Source organism: Planococcus citri, chromosome 1 (genome assembly GCF_950023065.1).
Source record: "Planococcus citri chromosome 1, ihPlaCitr1.1, whole genome shotgun sequence".
Taxonomy (NCBI): Eukaryota; Metazoa; Arthropoda; class Insecta; order Hemiptera; family Pseudococcidae; genus Planococcus; species Planococcus citri.
Genome location: NC_088677.1, coordinates 24,197,077 through 24,220,901, shown reverse-complemented (window position 1 = coordinate 24,220,901; position 23,825 = coordinate 24,197,077). Strand labels below are relative to the sequence as shown.

The following is a 23,825-nucleotide window of genomic DNA, read 5'->3' as shown; positions in this document are numbered from 1 at the left end:
ATGCTTTCAAAAAAATTGTAACAATGTTTCATGCAATTTTTGCAATATTTTTGTCAAATTTTACCTGAATTTAATTTTTTGTTTTCATCGATCATTTTGAAATGTGTAGTTTCTCTCATTTTTTTTTGACTTGAAGAAAAAATTATGATTTATGAAAAGGAAAGCAAAAAGCTATTATTGCTTAATCGAGGAGAAAAGTTTCAACTTATCCAAAAATTGATTCAAAAAAATGTTAAAGGATGTGCCAACCAATTTTTTTAAAAGCCCATAAAATGAAAAAAAAATAAATAAAAAAATTAAAAATTTGTTCGAAAAATAAAAAAAATTATAAAACTGAAATATTATGTAGATTTTGATCCTGTAAAAAATGACAACCCTGTTCGACAAATTTCCAATAACAAAATTTGACATGAAACTGAACGCCTTTTAATTTTTGAATTCAAATCAAACAACATGACGATGCTTAAAATTTCATGTAAACGAGACGAATAAAGGCTGAAAATAACTTCCATTACGAGATCTCCAGGTCAATAACATCGTTTCGTCAATAAGTAGGTAATGTATCGATTTTAGTTCCAAATTTTACTTATACGAGATAATCCATTGAGTTGACACCCCAGTAAATAAATTTGTACAGACTTCAATTTATCTATTTTTTTTTTCAGTTTTTTTTTCAACTCAGAGGAGCTTGATGTAAAGAAACAATTTGAGAAAGATTTTCCTTGAAAAATGAGTTACTCGTATTCAGAAAAATATTGACACAGAAATGGGTACCTTTCAGAAATTGTTTCATTTTTCAAATGTACTCGTACCTCTACCTACCTATCTTCATTTTTTTCAACTTTGGGAAACTCTTTTTTAAGAACTGGACGAGAGAATACGACTTGGAGGACCAAACGAAGTTTTTTTTCCTTGAAAAGGAAGAGGGGCACCTACTTAAGAAAATTCTGACGTAGAAATGAACAATTTTAGGAAAAACTGTATTTTTTCGTGTATTTTGACGTTTCAAATTTTCAACCGAGGACGAGGGGAGCGGATCTTCACACGGTTTTTTACAGAAAGAGGGAAATAAAAAATAGGGAAATATTGTCTCATCGATGTTTTTTTGACAACTATTCGACGGTTTATTTGCAGTAATCAGTACCTTTTAATATCCTTTGATTTTTTTTATAAACGAATTTGAAAGTTCAAAATGTTCTTTTCAAATGAATCAAATGGTCAAAATGCAACACTTAAACAATTCGCAAATTTTGATTTTCTCTATCTCATAACAAATAAATTCCCCTTTCTCGGTCACAAACATAGACATAGTATACCTTATGATTGGTTTCCCGCCAAGAATCCAGTGGCAAATACTCATATGGCAGCATATTTTTATTATGTACATGATTGTATTATTAATCACATCGGAAAAATCCAGCCAATGCAGCAAAATACATGCTTCATTTTACATTGCTCGGTGAAGTAAGTATGCATCGGTAATGAATTTTTGTCTACTTATCAAATCGTAATTTTTAGTCATCGAAGCTGGTTTCAAGTATCCAAATCGTCACCCTATGATTGCTGTTTGTAGGTTGTTCATACGTTCGCGTCAATCAAGATAATTTTAAAAACAGCGCCTTTCTCACGAACCAATAATAGATTACGTTTTAAACCAATAAGAAAACGGTTCACGAGCATAGCGTTTGAAAGAATCACAGTACCGGTGGTTCTACTACTACGTTGTGTATTTGTGATTCGAGATGCGGAGTTCGAAGCGCTGGAATGTCGTGTGCACTTGTTGATGTCTAGTGTAGTGTTTTGTGTCGAGATTTGTGCCCCAAAATAGGACTAATTTTTCGATTTAAAGGTAAGATTCATCTGCTCGTTAAAGGTATAAATCAGCATTACCTATCGATAGGTATCACAATAAGACTGTTGCATGCGAAAGGGGCTATAATTCGATGGTTTTTAGTTAAGAGATGATATTGTATTATCAGAGGAAGAAGAATACGAGTATCATTGATATAGAGTTTCAAAGCCATGTATCTGGTTTTGTTTACTCTTATTTCTGCGCGTGTTCTTATCAATTTGAGAGCCAGCATCTATCTACTTTTTAAAAAATCTTCTTTCCATGAAGTAGAAATTTCCCAAGTGCTAAAGATGAGATATCATCGCTACAAAATTATAATAAGCTCATCTCACGATCATTGTGAAGATAACTTCATTAAAAATGAATCATTTTCTCGACAAAGTGCATTCAAAAAATAAAATAAAAGTGACTCTATATCGAGGTTTCAGTTATCAATTGCCACAACAATGATCACAATAGATTATTCGATCAAGTGCATCATTTGTTATTACGCTATCTGCTTCTTTTTACACAGAGGCCTGTGATAATCCGCAACAAGTGTCAAAGTAAAAGATAGAGAGCATATGCAGGTTCGCCTCTTTCATCTTCACCCTCCTGTGGTGTACTAATCTATCACACATGTCGAAAAAAGGCTCTTCGTCGTTGCCTTTTGTGATGCTACGATTTTAAGAAAAAAATGCCTTTCTTCGGATTTTCTCAATTCGATTTATTTTACCCTCGTTTTTCCTAATTAGAATTTTTCTCATTATTACACTTCGATCGATTTTTTAAAATTATTCAAACCTACATGTAATTTGACCATACTTCAAAAACATTTTAATAGGCTAATTACGTCATGTACTGTACGAAGAGTAAACGTACTGAAAAAGCAATATGGGAACCAGATGTGTTTCACCAAGTTCTCCCTTCCGTATCTTTGGGATTTCTTACAACTCGTGGTCTTTTTTTAGCTCGTATTTACGGCTCTATTCGATACAGATTCTCTTCGACTACATGAAAAATCTTAAACCGTCGGGTTTATCAAAGAACATTGTAGCACTTGGAGATAATTTTAAACAGCAAGTTGTATGCGCATGTAAAGGTCATGCTCGTTATTTAATCTCTAATTAAGTATTACTCGATACATTAGAATTTATTTTTGTGAATCGAAATCTGTAATTTTTTTAATGACTCGTGTTTCCAGGAATACTGAATGAACGTTCAAATGAGATAGCAAACGAGCAAAATGCGGAATCGCTGGTTTCGAGTGTGGGCCCTGCTGCTGACACTGTTTTTTTCTAGTCAAGGTGAGTACGTATAATAGTCTACAGTCCAAGAGTGAAAAAGTGTCATTTGAGTGGGCCGTTTTTGGGGACAAAAAAAAGAGTAGGCTTTTCGTTAGTGTACTATTAGCATTCAAGAAAATGGACATTTCGGATTTTTTGGCAGGCACAATACGGAGCTAGAGCCTTAAAACCCCCATTTTTCGAAGTTGGCCGGGGACAACAATTTTTTTTTAATGTGGTAGAGGACACCCTCCCGAGTATAGATATATTTTTTTTTGAGTGGGGGCCGGCACAATTGCGTTCCAGAGCTGCACAAAGGCAATTTTTTTCCAATTTTGGCAATTTTTCACATAAAAACGAGTCTGTGGAAACAATACGGCCTTAGGGACAAAAAATACGCACCTACATGATTGCATCCACTCCTCCCACGCTGATAGAGACCAACTTTGTGAAAAACGGCCGGCACAATGACCCGCAGTGAATTTTCAAAGTTACGCATCCGGGCCAGTTCATTAAAAAAAATGGATGTATGACATTTTGACAACGTGACCGTGCGACCTATCAAAGTGGATTGAAATTTCGCGAGAAAACCGAAAATCTCAATGAAAATTTTTTTTGAGCATTTTATGAAAATTTTGAGCTAAAAAATTGTACGAATCATTTCTCAAGTAGGTACTTTCAGTCTGTTGTAACATGTGACCTGTACAAAATGGTTTAAATTTTTCGAGAAAACTGGAAATTTCAAGGGAAATTTTTTTTGAGTGTCTCGTGAAAATTTTGAGCTAAAAAAATAGCATGGATCATTTTTCAAGTACATACTAACAGTCTGCTGTAACATGCGACCTATCAAAGTTGGTTAAAATTTCGCGAGAAAACCGAAAATCCCAATGAAATTTTTTTTTGAGCATCTCGCGAAAATTTTGAGCTAAAAAATTTTACGAATCATTTCTCAAGTAGGTACTTTCAGTCTGTTGTAACATGCGACCTATCAAAGTTGGTTAAAATTTCGCGAGAAAACCGAAAATCCCAATGAAATTTTTTTTTCAGCATCTCATGAAAATTTTGAGCTAAAAAATTGTATGAATTATTTCTCAAGTGGGTACTTTCAGTCTGTTGTAACATGTGACCTATACAGAATGGTTAAAATTTTGCGAGAACACCGAAAATTTCAATGAAAATTTTTTTGAGTGTCTCATGAAAATTTTGAGCTGAAAAAATTGTACGAATCATTTCTGAAGTACTTTCAAACTGTTGTAACGACCTAAGTGTATGAAAGGGTTAAAATTTCGTGTGAAATACAAAAATTTGGATAGTTTTTTTTTCATTTATAGAAAGCACAGCTCAACAATTTTGAGCCCCATGAGTCGCATTATGACGATGTCAATGCCATCGACGATTGAGCCGAAGATGATGATGGCATTGAAGAAGAAGGAGAATATGATTAATTTGTATATGATTTTCTTTTTTTTTTGTAAATTTTTCATTTATTTTTGTACCTATCATTATAAATAGTGAGAATGATTGTGTCTGTTTTGTGTTGGGTTTACCAAACTGAAGCGATCTTGAGGGTATTTCATTGAAAATACTGAACAATGTATAAGATTTTTGAGGCTCAAGATTGTTGTGATAAGCCTTTTATAAAAATCTATCCAAATCTTTACTTATACTTTACCCTAAATTGCAACCCTTTCACATAGGTCGCATGTTACAACAGACTGAAAATACTTGAAAAATGATTCATACAATTTTTTTACTGCAAAATTTTGATGAACGGTTCAAGAAATATTTTTTACCGAGATTTTTGATTTTCTCGCAAAATTTAAACGCATTTGCATAGCTCGCATGTTACAACAGACTGATAGTATGTACTTGAAAAATGACCCATGCGATTTTTTTAGTTCAAAATTTTCATGAGACGCTCAAAAAAATTTTCATTGAAATTTTCGGTTTTCTCGCAGAATTTTAACCATTCTGTATAGGTCACATGTTACAACAGACTGAAAGTACCTACTTGAGAAATGATTCGTACAATTTTTCAGCTCAAAATTTTCATGAGATGCTCAAAAAAAATTTTCATTGGGATTTTCGGTTTTCTCGCGAAATTTTAACCAACTTTGATAGGTCGCATGTTACAGCAGACTGTTAGTATGTACTTGAAAAATGATCCATGCTATTTTTTTAGCTCAAAATTTTCATGAGACACTCAAAAAAAATTACCATTGAAATTTCCAGTTTTCTCGAAAAATTTTAACCATTTTGTACAGGTCACATGTTACAACAGACTGAAAGTACCTACTTGAGAAATGATTCGTACAATTTTTTAGCTCAAAATTTTCATAAAATGCTCAAAGAAAATTTTCATTGAAATTTTCGGTTTTCTCGCAAAATTTTAGCCCACTTTGATAGGTCGCACGGTCACGTTGTCAAATTGTCATACATCCATTTTTTTTAATGAACTGGCCCGGATGCGTAACTTTGAAAATTCACTGCGGGTCATTGTGCCGGCCGTTTTTCACAAAGTTGGTTTCTATCAGCGTAGGAGGAATGGATGCAATCATGTAGGTGCGTATTTTTTGTCCCTAAGGCCGTATTGTTTCCACAGACTCGTTTTTATGTGAAAAAGTGCCAAAATTGGCAAAAAATTGCCTTTGTGCAGCTCTGGAACGCAATTGTGCCGGCGCCCACTCAAAAAAAATATATATCTATACTCGGGAGAGTGTCCTCTACCAAATTAAAAAAAAAATTTGTCCCAGGCCAACTTCGAAAAATGGGGGTTTTGAGGCTCCAGCTCCCTATTGTGCCTGCCAAAAAATCCGAAATGTCCATTTTCTTGAATGCTAATATAGTACACTAACGAAAAGCCTACTCTTTTTTTGTCCCTCAAAGAAGCCAACTCTTTTCGGGTTCAAGAGCACTTTTTGGTGTTTGGACTAGCTGTAGACTAATAATACCTATTTGGGGACGTTTGACTTTTTTTGGGGGGGGGGGAGGGAGGCCTAAGAAGACTGAACAGTTCCCTCGATTTTTCAATTTGAGAACTGATTGATCCAATATTCCCTCCTATTCAACTAGAAAATGAAAGAACTCATTACTAACCTCTCGAGCTTCCTAAACTCAATATTTAATTCAGTACAGACGAGAAAATATCACACTTTGTCATTTCACTACGCAACTATACCGCTGCAATACTTATTATTTCCCATTGTAACCGTGTTATCTTCGTCTTATGGTTGATATTTATTATTCGCTGATAAATACTGCCAACTTCCTCTGATTTTTTTTTACTCATTTTCAAACACTTATCAAAACTTCCTGTCGAGTCGAACGAGAGAAATAAATTCCACTCCGGTCTCTCTTCTTTCATCTACACGCCTACCGAACTTTTCGAGTGCATATTAAACAATGATTTTTTTCATACACTTTCAGATATATTAGCTGCCCGTGAATTGAATACTTGTGAAAAAGGATCATGTCTACCGGGTACGGGTAATCTATTAATAGGGCGTGAAAATCGCTTATGGGCTTCGTCGACTTGTGGACTTCGGAACCAAGTAACTAAATAACTAGAAAATTATCTCGAAATGAGATAAATTCGTGTGAACGAACCGACACATCATCGATGTAATATTACGTATTTTTTTTTTTTTTTTTTCGTAGGAGAAATTCTGTATTGTTACCAGTTTAGAAGATCAAAAAAAATGTTTCTGGTGCGATTCCCGTCCTACTAGCAAAGATTACAGATTTACTCATAAGATTGAAAATGTCGTATCTAAAACGTTCCCTAGGTAAGTACACTACACATAGTACCTACCTACTCGTAGAAGGGGATATGGAACTATTTTTACGAGTAAAGAGATTGTCGTGTGTAATGAATACGACTTGTAATTTTTTTCTTTTTTTTTTTTTTGCTTGTCGCTAGTACAAAGAAACAATCATGGTGGCAGTCTCAAAATGGTGTAGAAAACGTCACGATTCAGTTAGATCTCGAGGCTGAGTTTTACTTCACGTATTTATACATGAGGTTTAAAACATTCAGACCTGCAGCGTTGCTGGTGGAAAGATCGTACGATTATGGTCAAACCTGGAAGGTATGAAAATGACATAATTTATACCGGTAGCGGAGCGAAGGGACCTTTTTTGGAGCTAAAAATTACACATGAGTAAAAAGAAAGCAATTTTTCGACATTCGATTTGAAGAATCTATAGTACCCTCCCTTCGCCCCTTTCCAAAAATTTCTAATATGAAATTTTCAAATGATTTACCTAGGTACTTCCGCGAGAAATGCCAAAAAAATCAGTTTTCACGTGATTGAGGATCGACCGAAAACAAAAATGAAAATAATTTCAATCACGTTTCCAAACCTACTTCAGCCAGGCATTTTTTTTAAAACAAACATATGCCCCTAAAATGTGTCTGACAAACAAGACAACATGCAAATAAAGCAATATTATGTTTAGTAGAAAAATTATTTCAAAAGTTGGAGGTAGAGGGAAGGAGGGGATTTAAATTCATTTGATTCAACATTTTTTCAATTTAAAAAAAATTAATTACAAAAAATAGAACAAAAAAATTTTAATTTTGGAATTCAAAGTTCAAATTGAAGAAATAGTACGGGGAAAAGTTAAACACTTGGCAGACCTCTTCTTTAACATTTAAATTTTTGATGGGGGAGGAGATGAAACTTGAATGAAGCCAAAATTTTAAAATTTTCAAACACTAGAAAAAAATATGAAAAAAATAGAAAATTCCAAAGGAAGAAAATGAATGGGAAATTTTCAAGTTTAATTAGACAGTGATGAAAAAAACAGTTGTTATTTTCAGCAAGAAATTTATCCAATACCTACCGGAATTTCAATTTTTGAGGAGAGGATATGAAACTTTATTCAAATGAAAATTTTCTAAATTTCAAAGATGGTCAGAAAAAATAGAAAAAAAATTTAAAATTCTAAAAGAAGAAGTGAATTGATGGAAAATTTTGAAAGAGATTTCAATTTTTTTAAGACGTTGAGAAAAGGGGAGGGGGTTGAACTTTATCAAAGTTAATCTAAGCAAAAAAAATTTCAATCTTCACAGATAATACTAAAAAAAGTTTGAAAAAACTCGTAATTCTGAAAGAAGAAGACAATGAATGGAAAACTTAAAAGTTTGAGTTGAAAAAAAAAATGGAAAACAGCAGGACTTTTTTTGCAACTCGAGTAAAAAATCAAGATTTTCCGCATGGTTTCAAATTTTTTTAAGGTAGAGGAAGAGGTTAATGTTCATCGCAGCTAACATTTTTCAATTTTAAAAGAATGCTAGAAAGAACTAAAAAAAATAATGAAACGAAGAAAAGAAAAAATGGAAAATTTCAGAACTTGATTGGAAAAGTTGAAAAAAACTGGAGTAGGTAAATCAAAACTTTTCTCGAATTTTTCAGTTGTTTTTTTTTTTGAAATTAAGGAAGGGGGGTAGGTTAAACTTCATTCAAAGCTGAATTTTTCAATTTTCAAAAAAAAACACTAGAAAAAAATACACACCAATTCAAAAATATTCAAGTTTAATTTCATCAAAGTCAAAATTTTTCAATTTTCAATGCTGTTTTTTTTTTTTTTTTTTTTTTTTGAAATAAAGGAAGAAAAAAGTAGGCTGAACTTCATTCAAGGCTGAATTTTTCGATTTTCAAAAAAAAACTAAAAAAAATACAGAGAATTTTAAAAATATTCATATTCAAGTTTTATTTTTAAAATGGGAAAAGCAAGACTAATGGAAATTAATTATTTCATTTTTTACGATTCTTGAAGAGGGGGAGGGGGTGAGGTGAAACTTCATCAAAGTCAAAATTTTTCAATTTTCAATTCTGTTTTTTCTTCCTTTTTTTTGAAATTTAATAAAGAAAGATGAGGGTAGGTTGAATTTCTCATTCAAGGCTGAATGTTTCTATCTTCAATTTAAAAAAAAAACGATAAAAAAATACAGACAAATTCAAAAACCTTCAAGTTTTTTTTCCAATTGTTACAAGCTTCAATTTAGAGTGAGAATGCGAAAAAAATGATGAAAAATTCAAAATTATGTAGATACAAAAATAAAATATCTAAATTGAAATATGGAACACAGCAGAGGACTTCTTTTTTGGAATGTCAACAAAATAGCAAAACTTCTGGCGGTGTTTCATTTTTTGAGAAAGGAGGGGGGGAGTTAAAATTTATTCCAAGTCATAATCTTTCAATTTCCACACAATAGTAGAAGATAAATTCTATACATAGGTAAGTAGAAGAAAGTAGGACTCTATTGATGAATTTTTCGGAAAAAATTTCAATTTCGCTAAGGGGGGAGGGGAAGTTGAAGTTCACTCCGGCACACATTTTTCAAGTTTCAAAAAATCAGTAAACATGAAAAAAATCAAATTCTGCATCGAAGAAGAGATTGATTGTAGAATTTCAGTTCTGCAGAAAATTGTCAAAAAGGCAGAACTTTTTGGCAATTTTATCAAAAAAAAAAAACAAAAAAATTCATGTCAAGTGGATTTTTTTAAAAGCAATTATAACAAAAAATCACGCTGTTTGGCAATTTTGGAAAAAAATTAAGATAAAAGTATGGATAAGAAGACACACAATCAAAAGTAAGAAAAAGTGGGCATGGCTGAGCCAAACTGTTGTGACACTATTGGTTGAGATCCGAGACTCATTTTCCAAAAAATTTTCAGGGTAATTGCTTGATTGTTTGCTCTGTTGAGAAATGTTGAATAAGTAAATTGAGAAAATTCCTCGAAATTTTTTGTACAAGCTGGTTTGAAAAATATTACGCATAAAAGTATGTTAAGTATGAAATTCAGACAAAATGCAACAATAATGCATCAAAATTATATGAAAATTGTTAACTATGTTTTTTTTTTCAATTCTCCACATCTTTTAATTTTGTCATTTTAGTTGTAAACCCCTTAATTCAGCCTACAGAGTGTTCCAAAATAGGGAACGTTGAAGGGTTTACATCATAAAAGATTAAAAATTCAATTCTCTGAATGAGTGAAACTAGGATTTTTTCTAAAAAAAAATGACCCGGAAGTGAAAAACAAACCTCACTTGAAAAGTAACTTCGCTCCCTTGCCCGCATAATACGAATTACGAAACGATGCGACGTTGCCAATGTTACTAATATGATATGAATTTGCACATGTACAGGTGTACAGGTATTTCGCCTCAGATTGCGGCAAGTTTTTCAAGTACGTTCCTGATACACCTCAGAATAATCTGACTGTTCCGTATTGTGATATGCACTATTCATCTGTTACTCCTTTCACCAATGGAGAGGTTAGATTGGAATTCGGCCAATTTTTCGTACAATTGGCAACACTGTGTTATTGAAATCGTATTTTTTGATAGGTAATTCTGAGAATCCTGCCTTCAACCTTGGATGATATCGATCCTTACTCCGACGATATTCAGAATTTAGTCAAAATAACGAATTTGAGAATCAATTTCACCAAGTTGCATACGTTGGGTGATGATTTATTGGATAATCGGGTCGATATTCAGGTAAATTGAACTAAATTTTTTTCACTGTAATGTTGTCGACATTGTAGAATATTTTACATTTATTATTTTCCCTGAAGTGTGCCTACCTATTTCGAAAATTCGAAATTACATTTTCAAACACGATTGCGACGTTGCCAAACCAACTAAACTGATTGGTTTTTGTTGCAGGAAAAATACTATTACGCAATTTGGGAAATGGTAGTTGGTGGATCGTGCTCGTGTTACGGACACGCTAATCGTTGCGTTCCCCAAGATGGAGTTGAATCCAAGCCAAATATGGTACATGGCAAATGCGAATGTACCCATAACACGAAGGGATTGAATTGTGAGAAATGTGAAGATTTGTACAACGATCTGGAGTGGGCTCCGGCTATTGGGAAACAAACAAATGCGTGTAAAAGTACGTTCTGATGAATATTTCCTTCAAAGCTGTCAGCTTTTCCATTTCTCATAATAAATTCCTTGAACTTTTCTAGAATGTAATTGTAACGAACATGCCACGAGTTGCCATTTCGATCACAAGATATTCGAGTCAACGGGCAGAGTTTCCGGCGGTATGTGCGATAATTGCATGCACAATACGATGGGCAAAAATTGCGAACAATGTAAACATTTCTTCTACCAAGACCCTACCAAAGAGTTCAATGACCCGGAGATCTGCATACGTAAGTCAAGATGCATTTCACGCGAATAGTTTTGATTTTGATTTTGATAATGCTCAAAATGCTTCTCATAATCGCCTCTTTCAGCTTGCGACTGCGATCCAGCTGGTTCGTTAGATGACGGAATCTGCGACTCGAGAACTGACCCTGCCAATAACCTGGAATCAGGTCGATGCCACTGCAAAAGGAACGTCGAAGGGAGACGGTGCGATACTTGCAAAAATGGATTCTGGAATTTCACCGAGAACAATCCCGAAGGATGTCAGTCATGTTCGTGCAACATTCACGGAATAATTAGCCACGATGGATGCAACAAGAATAACGGAGAGTGTTGGTGTAAACGAAATGTCGAGGGACGTGATTGTAATCGGTGCATTAGGGAGCATTGGGGACTAGGAGATACTCCAGATGGTTGCCAACCTTGTGACTGCGATAAAGGAGGATCCCTGCATAACGAATGTGACATGTTTACTGGACAGTGCCCGTAAGAAAAATTAAAATTTTGGGCAACTTGAACCATATTATAGGTATAGTTAAATTGGGAGATTTTATATTATGGTTGGTGGTTTTCCAGGTGTCGTAACAATATCACTGGACGCAGATGTGATATGCCAAAAGAACAGCATTTTATTCCTTCTTTGGATTACAATATCATCGAGGCTGAACTGATTAAATGCGCAGGAGTAAGTTTTAAAAAAGGATTAAGAGCGAGTATTGGTGAGCAATTCGATGAATTAATGCAAATTCCCAATTTTTTTCACAGTCTTCGTGCACACTTGATATCCGACCTCAGAACCCACCCGGTCAAGATACAACTTGGACTGGACCAGGATTCGCTCGCGTGTATCCACCTTCAACGTTAGAATTCCCAGTTGATAACGTCAGAGAGAATTTGGACTATAATATTATCGTTCGATATGAACCAACGGTTCGTACCTTATCAATATTCAAGTTACAGTTTGTAAAAATGGGGTTCTAAAAATCATCGATTTTTAATTTCAGAGTCCTTATAATTGGGATAGAGCTCGTGTGATTCTCATAAGACCTGAGGACGTTGATCAGAACGGATATTGTGGCGGAGATAAATTACGACAAGGCGATACTCGAGATGTTTACCTGCTTGCGAGTACGTATAATTTTTATAACTGGCTTATTCGATGTGAACTCGATCAGGGTTTTAATTTCAGAGCATCGACTTCAATTTTGAAAAAAAAACACTTTTAGCTGAAGTAGCTTAGTAGCTTTTTAAATACTAGGTAGCTGGTAGATACTTATCAAGTCTGATGAGTCTTTGACATTAAATCTCACTTCTAAAAGTACCTATCAAAAATTTGAACAATTTGCGGTAGGTATTCAGAATGTATCCATAGGTATCCTAAATTCTCAACAAAATGTCAAACTTTTGAAATTTTTGAAAAAAAAATCATCGATTTCTTGCATTGATTTTTGAGAACTTGGAAAAAATTGTAAAACTTTCAAACACTTTGAAAAAATCAATAATTTCTCACATATTGTTAAGACTGACTCTTTATGTCCAAAAATTTTTTGGTAAACATAGAGCGTCAATTAATCCAAATTTGTTACATTAGTCTAAGAATGGCTTACTTACTCTTGCTCAGACTTGAATACAATTTCTAATGGTACTCACCTGAAACAAAAGAAACAATAATATTGATTAGTTCACAGTTCATTTCCACTATACCTACTTACTGCAACACTTTGCTCATTCAAAGAGGGGAAAGGGAGGGATGTCAAATTTTTTCAAACGTCACGCGTCTTCAGCGGCGAATTTCATGAAAATTAATCCACAAATCGTTGCATGATGGACGAGGGGAGAGATCAGTCGACTGTTTAAAAGTTTGAATTCATCACTAATCACTCCCATATGAGGGGATTTTGGCCATTTATCTTTATCTAGGTATAAACTAATGAGGCATATATTTTCGAAATGTAAAATTGAAATGCATGATCTGTAGACAGTGAGGGGATTAGGAACTGGACCTTACAATACTAGAAATCGATTGTGATCGAAATTTTTCATTAGGTACTTGAACCCACCAAAAATCAACTCAGGTACTCGCTATTTTCAATTCCATATTACCCAGGTATCGATTATTATTCGAGATAAGAAATCCTTCTAGCCTAAAGCACTGTTCACGAGCAATCGAAGGACGAAAATCAATTAGATATTCGAACTCAGAAAACTGAAAATTGGTTCGTTTGCAATTTTCGACTCCATATGATCGGTAATTTTTAAAATGAAAAATCAATTTTAGCCTGAAAAATTATACTTTCATTAAAAATCAATCGGTCGAACCCCAGAAATCGATTTTTTTGCAATGTTCGATTCGATTTCGATGCAACCGATCATGGCTAAAATGAAAAATCAATTTACCTTCAAAAATCGAAAACAATTGAAAATCGACAAATGGAACCCCGAAAAATCGATTTACATACTTATTTGCGATTTCATTTGATCGATCGTATTCGAAACTGGAAAATCAACTCTACCCATTGTCTTCTTGATCAGAAATCGATTATGATCGATAATCGATCAATCGAACTCCAAAAAATCGATTCATTTCCGAATATCGATTTTATGATCAATCATGCTCGAAATTAGTAGCCTACAATTGTTTGTTTTAAATTGATCAAAATTTAAAACTGATCTCTTGATCTTCTTTCCAGAAAGCGATCATTCAAAAAACAATTTTTTCATTTTTCGATTTCGATTATAAAAAGTAATTGATTGCATCAAAGATGATTGGAAGGTCAATTTTAGAACCAGTGTCTGGTTGAGTCTTTTTGGTAAATTACTAGTCATTTTTTTTGGTTAATGATTAATCATTATTTTTTTGGGGTAAATTACTAGATAGTAAATTTTTTTGGAAAATTACTCATATTTTTTTTTTGGAAAATTACTGGTGATTTTTTTGGTAATTACTGGTAACTTTTTTGGTAAATTACTTACCTACTGGACTGGTAATTTTTTTGGTAAATTACTGGTAACTTTTTTACGTAAATTACTTACTGGTAATTTTAAATTTAATTTTTTTGACAGGAAGGGAGAGAGGGGGGAAAGAAAGAGGAAGACAAGGGTTAATTACTAACATTTTTTTTGATCAATTACTAGTAATTTTTTGTTGGTAAATTACCAGTATTTTTTTGATAAATTATTGGTAAGTGGTAATTTTCTTGGTAAATTACTGCTATTTTTTGGTAAATCACTGGTAATTTTTTTGGTAAATAACTGGTGATTTTTGGTAAATTACCGGTAATTTTTTGGTAAATAACTGGTAATTTTTTTTTTGGTAAATTACTGATATTTTTTTGACAGGGAGCCTGGGAAAGAGGGAGGGTTAATTACTAACATTATTTTTTGGTTAATTACTAGTAATTTTTTATTGGTAAATTACTAGTATTTTTTTGATAAATTACTATTTGGTAAATTTCTAGTTATTTTTGGTAAATTACATTTCTTTTAGGAGAGAAGGAGTAAATGATGACTGCATTTTTTTTGGCAAATTACTAATATAGTTTTTTTTTGTAAATTACTAGTATTTTTTTGGTAAATTACCAGTAATTTTTTTTGGTTAATTGCTCAGAAATTTGTTAATGCATAGATTGCCATGATAATTTTTCTCAACAATTGGTAATTTTTGTCAGTGAGGTGGGACTTTCGGGTAAATAACTGATAGTTTTGGTAGAAAACTGGTAATTTTGATAAATCACAAGTTATAATATTCTGTAGGTAACTTTCCTTCAATGAGGGCAAATCAACTATGCTTTTCTTGGTTACTGGTGAGGGGGGCATAGGTATTGCAAAGAACATGTCATCAAAACCGAAAGGCATGTGGTTGAAAAACGCATCGAGTTCACATAAAATGACCTAAAGGATAAGCCTTCCTAATTAATACATACCTATCTTCAACATTGAATGGAAACTTTTTTAAAAAATTTTAATTTATTTTACAGCTGAACTATACGCCAAGGTCGATCCACCTTTCTGCTTGGAAAAGGGTAAAAATTACACTGTTCGAGTGGATGTTTTTCGAACTGGTGATCCTAATGCAAATGGGCCCACTGCCTATATTCAAATAGACTCGGTAGGTTTCAAAGTTACCAAATAATTAATTCCTCATCATGTATAAATGATGAAAATTGAACATCACTGATTCAAAATCTGATTGCAGATTGTACTCGTTCCTCATATCGAAAGCATACCATTTATGAATAAAGCAGACCCAGCAGGAGAGCGAAGATTATACGAATACAAAGCTAATCGATGCGATGACTACGTGTATCCAGTTGTGAAAACCAATATGTCTGATATTTGTCGAGGATATCATTACAGTATTGGCTCGTACGTTTATGGATCCGGATATCGTAAGTACTTAAACCATTTTCCAGTATTCGAGTATTTTTTTTTCAATGAGTATTTCGACATAGTAAAGTGATTCTGAATCCCTTTTAAAGCTTGTAAATGCGATTCGACCGGATCACAAAGTTCCATATGTTCTGACATTGGAGGATACTGCCCATGTAAATCGAATGTAGTAGGACGTCAATGCGATAAATGTGCTCCTGGTACTTATGGATTCGGTCCGGAAGGATGTAAAGGTAAATACTATATAGCGATGAAAATCATTTCCCATCATACCTACCCAAGTATAGGTAAATTGATCTGCTATTTTACGATTTTACTCTTTTCCAGCCTGCGACTGTAATAGTATCGGATCATTGGATAACTTCTGCGACGTGTACAGTGGTCAGTGTAAATGTCGTCAGCAAACCTACGGTCGAAGTTGCGACCAGTGTCAACCAGGTTCGTGGAATTACCCAAATTGTCAAAAATGTATCTGTCACGGTCACGCAGATATTTGTGAGCCTCGATCTGGAGCTTGTATCGAATGCAGGAATTCCACCGAAGGACATTACTGTGATAAGTAGGCGTCTCGTGAAATTATATTATTTCGTTATCGTAGATGAGATGGTTTTTGTAACTTGACCTGATTCGATTCCAGATGTAAAGAAGGATTCTATGGAGATCCTAGAATCGGTATCGATATCCCATGTCGTCTGTGCCCTTGTCCAGGCACTGTTGAAACTGGTCACACGTACGCTCAACGTTGTGCTCTAGATTCTAGAAATCAGGACGTTATTTGCGATTGTGACACCGGATACACTGGTAAAATTTCAAAATCGTGATATTTCGTTGCATCGATGATTTGCTATAACCATTTTTTCTCATCTCAGGCTCAAAATGTGAAAGATGTGCCGAAAATTACTACGGAAATCCTGACATAGTTGGAGGAAAATGCCAAGCTTGTAATTGCAGCAATAACGTAGATACCCTCAGACCGGGTAATTGTGACCCGAATACCGGAAAATGTCTCCAATGTTTATACAACACCGAAGGATTCAATTGCGAATTTTGTCGAGCTGGATTCTTTGGAGATGCTTTACATCAACAGTGTGCCGGTACGATTTGCAACTCCTCCCCCCCCTCATTGCTCTTTAAAACTCATTCGAAAGGAATAATACTAATCTGCGGATTATTGTTTAGAATGCGTTTGTGACCTCCTTGGAACTGACAGGAAACAAGGCCCTTGCGATAAATTCACCGGCCAGTGTCCCTGTTTACCTAATGTGACCGGATTAAGGTGCGACGAATGTATCAAAAATCATTGGAAGATCGCCAGCGGAGAAGGTTGCGAGGCTTGCGCCTGCGATCCTATTGGATCAAAGTCTGAACAATGTAACCAGGTGAGCAAAGTTCAACTTATTATTTTATTTATTCTACGAATAGATAAGGATTTTCTAATCGGTATTTTTTCTTTTTTCAGTACGACGGGCAGTGCGAATGTAAAGATGGTTTCGGTGGCCGAAGATGTGACCAGTGTCAAGCTAATTTCTGGGGTAACCCGAATGTCGAATGCTATCGTAAGTGATTTTCTGCATATCATCTTTACCGGGTTAAATTTCAAATCGAATATTGAAAAAATTGACTCAGTATGCTTAGAGAATTTTTAAAACTATGATAACAAATTTAAGAATCAAATTATCAAATTTATATTTTGGAATTTGAAAAAAAAGCATTGAATTGTCTCAATTATTTTGTCAAAATAGCCAAAAAATGTATTTTTTTTGAAAAAATCATCAAAAAAATCCATTCTTTGCAGAAGTTGTCAAAAATTCCACTTTCTGAAAAAATTGTCAAAACGCTGTACTTTCTCGTCCCAAGTTGTCTAAAAATCCAGTTTTTTGCAAAACTTTACAAAAAAAATTGTCAAAATACTCTGTATTTTTTTTGCCCAAAATTACACAGAACTTTTCAAGAAAATTTGCCTGTCTAATAATCCAACTTTTTGTCATAATTACCAAAAAAGCTCATTTTGGCCAAAATTCTCAAAAAATCCTACAAGAGAACAATATTGTTCAAGAGTTCCTGCCAAACATCTTAAATTTCGAATCGAATATTGAAAAAATTGACTATAAGACGTATACTTGAAGAATTTTTAAAACAATGATAACAAAATTCTGCTGAGTTTATAGACTTTTAGGAATCAAATTATCAAATTTATACTTCAAGAATTTGAAAAAAAAGGCATTAAATTGTCTCAATTATCTTGTCAAAATCGCCAAAAAAATCCACTCTGCAGAAATTGTCAAAATTCCACTTTCTGAAAAAACTGCCAAAACGCTGTACTTTCTCGCCCCAAGTTGTCTAAAAATCCTATTTTTTGCAAAACATTACAAAAAAATTGCCAAAATATTCTGTAGTTTTTTTCGCCCAAATTGCACAGAATTTTTCAAAAAAATTGCCTGTCTAAAAATCCCATTTTTTGTTATAATTACCAAAATAGCTCATTTTGGCCAAAATTCTCAAAAAATCTTACAAGACAACAATATTGTTCAAGAGTTCCTGCCAAAAATCTTCATACTCTCTTTTGCAAACTTTTTTCTCAGAATTATCAGAAAGTCCATTTTGGCCACTTGCCATTTTTTTTAATGAAAAAAAGATGTTATTAGAAAAATTGTCAAAAAATTATACTTTTTTTTCAGCCAAAAATTCTTCAACACTCCTTTTTTTTGCCCAAAATTTCCAAAAATTTCACACTTGTAAAAACTGACGAAGAATTTTGCTTTTTTGCCAAAATACTTCAAAAATATTGCCCTGCAATGAAGTCTACAAATTCCACTTTTTTTTTTACCAGCGTCATCAAACAGAAATCCTATTTTCTTTCCGCTGAAATTTCCAAAAAAAAGTCATGCTTTTTTGACAGATTTTTGAAGAGAATCCTCTTTTTCTGTCGAAAAAAATGCTGCTTATTTTATCAAAATTGTAAAAAAAAACTCACTTGTTTGCCAAGAATGCCAAAAAATCTCATTTTTAAAGCCATTTGCTTTTTGTCAAAATTCCTAAAAATTTCATTTTACTAATATTTTCAAAAAAGGGATGCTGCAAAGTTACCCCACCCCCTCCTCCTTCTCTTCCAAAAAATATTTTTTTTTATAAAATTATCAAAAAATCATTTTTTTTTGCCATAAGTGTCTAAAAATCATTTTTTTATCCGAAATTGCCAAAAAATCTCACTTTTTAGCCATACTTACCTCCTGTTTTGTCAAAATTCCTGAAAATCTTAGGTAGGTACTTTAATGATGAAAACTACTGGAAAGTTTTACTTTTTTTTCCAAAATTATTTTTCTACTCAAATTGCCAAAAATCACAGAAAATCCAACTTCTTCGTCACTGTTCAAAAAAAGTACTGCTTTTTTGTACGATTATCAAAAAAAATTATAAATAAACCGTACTTTTTGCCCAAAATTGTCTAAAAAATATATCGCTTTTCTGTCGACGTTGTCTAAATAAAATATGTAGACCCACTTACTTCATTCTTGGACAAGGTTACCCACAATTTTTTCCAAAAATCTCTGAAAGACCCAACTTCTTGCCCTGGTTACCAAAAAACAATTTTTTTGACGAAATTTTCAGACATCCTGTTCCAAAAAAAAGTTACTTTTTTTGAAGAAGTTATCACAAAAATAATTTTTCCCGCCAAAATTACTAAAAAAAAGTCGGTAAAAGCATTTTTTTTGTGCAAAAATTGTCAAAAATCTCAATTTTTGGCTACTAACCAAAATTTTTTTCTTCCAGCCAAAATTGCCGGGAATCCAACTTTTTTCCATCACTAAGTAGGCTACTTTTTTTCAGTCAAAATTTCCAAAAATTTCACTTTTTTGCTAAAATTTCCAAAAAATGTGGTCCTACATTTTTTTGCCAAAATCATCAAAAAATCCCAGTCTACTTATCAAAATTTCCTAAAATTTGACTAATTTCGGCTCTTTCGGCAAAATTGACCCATCCTGGTGCAAAAAGCTTCCTATTTTAATAGATTCTGATTTCGATAAATTTTTAGTAAATTATTGGTAATTTTTGTTATGTAACTGTTAACTTTGACATTGACATTTGTTATTATTATTTTTTTTGCATTGCAGCTTGCAATTGTAATCCTGAAGGGGCAGCGACCATGCAGTGTAATCGAACAAACGGCCATTGCGTTTGCGTCTTGGGCATAGGTGGTGATAAATGTGATCGATGTGCTCGAGGATTCTTGGGCGAATCACCCAGATGCAGTCCTTGTGGCGAATGTTTCGATAACTGGGATCTGATTTTGAAAGATTTGAAAGGTTTGTATTCGTCAAACACTCGTTTCGACTTGATATACCTACTAATAATTTAAATTCACGGTTCCTTTATTTATTCGCAGATCAAACCAAAAAGGTGATCGATAAAGCTGTAGAAATCATGAAAACTGGCGCCACTGGATCGTACGTTAAGGAATTTGAAACCATGGAGAAGAAATTGGCTGACGTTAAACTTCTGCTGCAGAATACCACTGCTAGTCATCTGCAGTTACAAGAATTGGATACTTTGATTAACGATATCAGGTGATTGATTCGTCTAAATGGATTTGGAAAAGAATTACCTGCAAACATTTCCCTCCCTTCTCCACCATCTCTGTCTATAACATGACATTGAAAATTCCTAATTTTTTGTTTTCTTTACAGAGCTGGTATAACACCTCCAGAGCTAATGAACAACGTCAGCTCTCAAGCCGAAAACATCACCCAGAGGATTACTATATCTTTACTAGCTTTAGCCGACCTGCAAAAGAAAGCTGATAATTTAAATGTAACCACCCAAGGTCTGAAAGAAAACGCCACTAAATTACAAGAAGGAAACGTCGAAGGTGCTTAAAAATATTTCTCAATGTATAAAAAAAATTCAACTTATGAATACCTAAGTATAACCTTGAAATTATGAATCTAGGTGCCTTGAACTTGACCAAACAAGCCTACAATAAGACATTGGCAGTCAAACAGAAAAACGCTCAAACCGAAGTAACAGTCAGCAATGCTGATAAATCATGCCAAAGGACTGACGGAGTAATCCGTAAACATAATTTACAATACAGCGGTATTTTAGACGACGATGAGAAAAAATTGGTCGAACTCACGAAAAATGTCAACGATTTGGAATCACTAATACCAGATTTGAATCTAAAGGTTATAAAATTTTTTTGGTGAAATTTCTGTTTTGATCACTTTGCATAAATTAATAACAAAAATATAAATTTAGGTTTGCGACAAAGGAGGTAATCCTTGCGATAATGTGTGTGGTGGAGCAGGCTGCGGTAGTTGCGGAGGTCTTTCGTGTGAAAATGGATCTCTGACGAAAGCTGAAAATACAGTGAAATTTTCTCAAGACGCAGCCAAACTGGTTCAAGAAAAAGAGGCCAAGGTTAATGAACTCTACAGATCGGTACGTTCACCTGAAAATATAACTCCATCATTCAGCGGGATAAAATAAGTATCTATTGACATGATGGTTAAATATTACAGATCAATCAAGCTCGAGCCGAAGCTAAAAATGCCTATAGTTCTACTCAAGATGCCCTGAAAAGTGCTGAAATGGCTAAAAACGAATCTGAAATCGCTCGTAATAAAACCCAGATGGTGATTAAAGAACTGCAAAAATTTGTCAATTCTTCAGGTACGACTTTGGCGAATGTGAGAACAACAGCTGAAGAAGTAAGTATCTCCCTATGCTTTTCAATTTTCATCCTAATAAAGTTGATGATTTTGGATTAATTTTATCTTTTTGTACAGACTATGAACAAGACAATCAAACTGCAGCCTGAAAAAATAACCGAGTTGGCTCAGAAAATCAACGAAACCGTATCATCTCTTACAAACATAGAAGCAATTATAAAAGAAACCGAACAAGATTTGATTAGAGCCAGACTACACAAGCAACAAGCTGAGTTAGCCAAGTGAGTAATTACGCGAATAAATTAAACGCTTAAGCCCATCTAATTTATTTTTAATGCGAAAATTTTTCAAATACGAAGAAATAAAGCCGATACAATTTTGAACACGACGGAAAAAGTAGTCACAGTTTTGTCGCAAGCTGAAGAATCGCAGAAAAAAGCCGAAGCAGCGATTGCAAGTGCTACTGAAAATATTGACACGGCTAGAAAAGATTTAACTGAAGTGAGTTCTTAGTTCACCAAAATATTCAGTTCTTTTTTCCCTCTCGTGTACTAATAAAAAAATGTTGCCATCTTATAGATCTCAAATCAGAGTGCCAAAGCTCAACAAACCATAAATGAAACCGTCGAAGAGTTCTTAAAATTGGAAGAAAGCTTCAAAACTCTGCAAACCGAGTTCTTGAAAAATAATGCCGATGCTATGACAGTCGAAGATGAGTTAAAGGCGGTCATCGCCGATGTGGACGATACGCAGAAGAAATCTCAAAATTTGACCGCAGATTACAAGCAGATTGCGGCCGAATTGGAGAAGAAAGCGATGAATTCGACGGATGCTCATAAAAATGCGCAATTGTTACTGAACAGGGCTAGTCAGCTATCGTTGAATACGACGAATAAGATAAAGGAATTGACTGGTGAGTTTGAATGAAATGGGTACCTATTTTGTGCAAGTGTCCAATGGCTGTCCTCAGTCAAAGCTGTTATCGAGTGATTTTTAAGAATTTAATTAGAGAAAATCATCGTTCGATAACAGTTTAGAGACACCCTGTATACATTTTCAATACTAATTTTGCAATTTCTTTTTTTTTTTGCAGATTTTGAGGAGCAGTTTAAAAACCATGACAAAGAATTAGACAGCATAACCAATAAAATTAAGGAACTGACGAAGAAAATGCAAACTAATTTCGACGAAATTAAAGCCAAATCAGAAAATTACCAAGTGTGTCAGTAAACCTTTTTGGAAACAACGTGACGTGTAAAAATTATCTGTTTTATGCTAGGACATCACAACTGGCTCATTGGCATACATTTTTTTTGGTAAAACACTGCCATCAAATTGAAAACTAACAAAAAATGTTCCTAACCCAATTAAATGGGGCTGTTGGAATTTTTACAATTTTGAAGAAAAAAAATCATCTAATCTAAGTCAGAGCATAAGACATTATTTGTGTACTTCTATGTCAAAAGGGCCCATTCGGTCGGTGCCGAGAAGGGTATAGATTTTATTTTTCAAAAATCAAAATAAGCTTCCAATGTTCTCCGGTGGATTCCAACAGTGTTTGAGTGTGAAGCTGTCCATGAAAGCTTCACGTTCGCGCGCCATTTAAATCAATTGGAGAACTTTGGAAGATTGTACCGATTTTTGAAAAATAAAATCTACACCCTTCTCGGCACCGACCAAATGGGCCCTTTTGACGTAGAAGTACACATTTGTGATGTTAAAGGAACAAAAAAAATGTAAGTACGTAGGTAAATATTAATTTTAGTTTTTTTTTCTTTCTCTCCCAATTAATTTATTTATCTAAACCAAATGTTTAAACATGATAATTATTTTTGTTATATTCACGTAATTCTTCTTTAGTCATATTAGTGTTAAAAATGTGTTTGTTCCTATGTATTCATTTTGGATTTTTGTCTATAGGTATGGAAGATTGCTACATTAGCCATAAATACCTAATTGTTTTAAGTGCCATATTATTACGTGTTTTTGTATAATAAAATGTTAACTTTCGACCAAATATTATGTAGAAGAGAAATTTTTATATTTTCACGCCAAATAAATAACTTGTTCGGAAATTCTTAAAGGTTTATTAGATAAGTACTGATAATACATGTTAGAATGATGAATATAAAAGAGATCCACAAGACGTCACTCTCCCTCCCAAATGGCTAAAACTTAATATTTTAAATCTCGAAATTATTTTACGAAAATTGATTGCAATTCTGGTCAGATAAATTATAGGTTTTGAAGATGTAGATTCTGAATTTGGTATTTTTTTCATAGGGGTGAAAAAAAGAATAGATGGATATCCTGATAAAAAAATCTATTAGGTAATCGAATCATAAAAAATCGATTCATTTGCGATATTTGATTCCACATGATCAATCGTGATATAAATGAAAACTCAGTGCAAGCCTCAAAAGTGGACATCCGGATCAAAAATCGATTAATCAAATCCTAAAAATTGATTCATCTACG

The 23,825-nt window shown here is 33.6% G+C and overlaps 2 protein-coding genes across 3 annotated transcripts in view; one reads left to right on the top strand and one right to left on the bottom strand.

Moving 5' to 3' along the window:
* Oct-TyrR (Octopamine-Tyramine receptor) overlaps positions 1-23,825 on the bottom strand; it is a 769,263-nt gene that overhangs the window by 686,060 nt on the left and 59,378 nt on the right. The gene's annotated exons all lie outside the window — the stretch shown is intronic.
* LanB1 (laminin subunit beta-1) lies at positions 1,689-23,422 on the top strand. The gene is made up of 31 exons (XM_065370683.1): positions 1,689-1,849; positions 3,036-3,138; positions 6,544-6,668; positions 6,775-6,902; positions 7,037-7,205; positions 10,276-10,404; positions 10,477-10,629; positions 10,798-11,029; positions 11,106-11,294; positions 11,379-11,775; positions 11,866-11,974; positions 12,055-12,219; positions 12,294-12,417; positions 15,267-15,397; positions 15,485-15,677; positions 15,768-15,911; positions 16,006-16,237; positions 16,316-16,479; positions 16,548-16,772; positions 16,858-17,057; positions 17,138-17,234; positions 19,791-19,982; positions 20,063-20,243; positions 20,364-20,545; positions 20,626-20,861; positions 20,935-21,117; positions 21,198-21,386; positions 21,465-21,628; positions 21,707-21,848; positions 21,927-22,260; positions 22,441-23,422. Exons 2-31 carry the CDS (start codon positions 3,078-3,080, stop codon positions 22,575-22,577), a joined length of 5,307 nt encoding a protein of 1,768 aa, XP_065226755.1. The 5' UTR covers positions 1,689-1,849; positions 3,036-3,077; the 3' UTR covers positions 22,578-23,422.

What these genes read in the sequence shown, in the direction of transcription:
- LanB1 (XM_065370683.1), top strand. Translation starts at nt 3,078, where the DNA reads ATGCGGAATCGCTGGTTTCGAGTGTGGGCCCTGCTGCTGACACTGTTT. An exon ending in GTATCTAAAACGTTCCCTAG is followed by an intron (nt 6,903 to 7,036) that starts GTAAGTACACTA and finishes GCTTGTCGCTAG; the next exon opens with TACAAAGAAACAATCATGGT. An exon ending in CGGTCCGGAAGGATGTAAAG is followed by an intron (nt 15,912 to 16,005) that starts GTAAATACTATA and finishes ACTCTTTTCCAG; the next exon opens with CCTGCGACTGTAATAGTATC.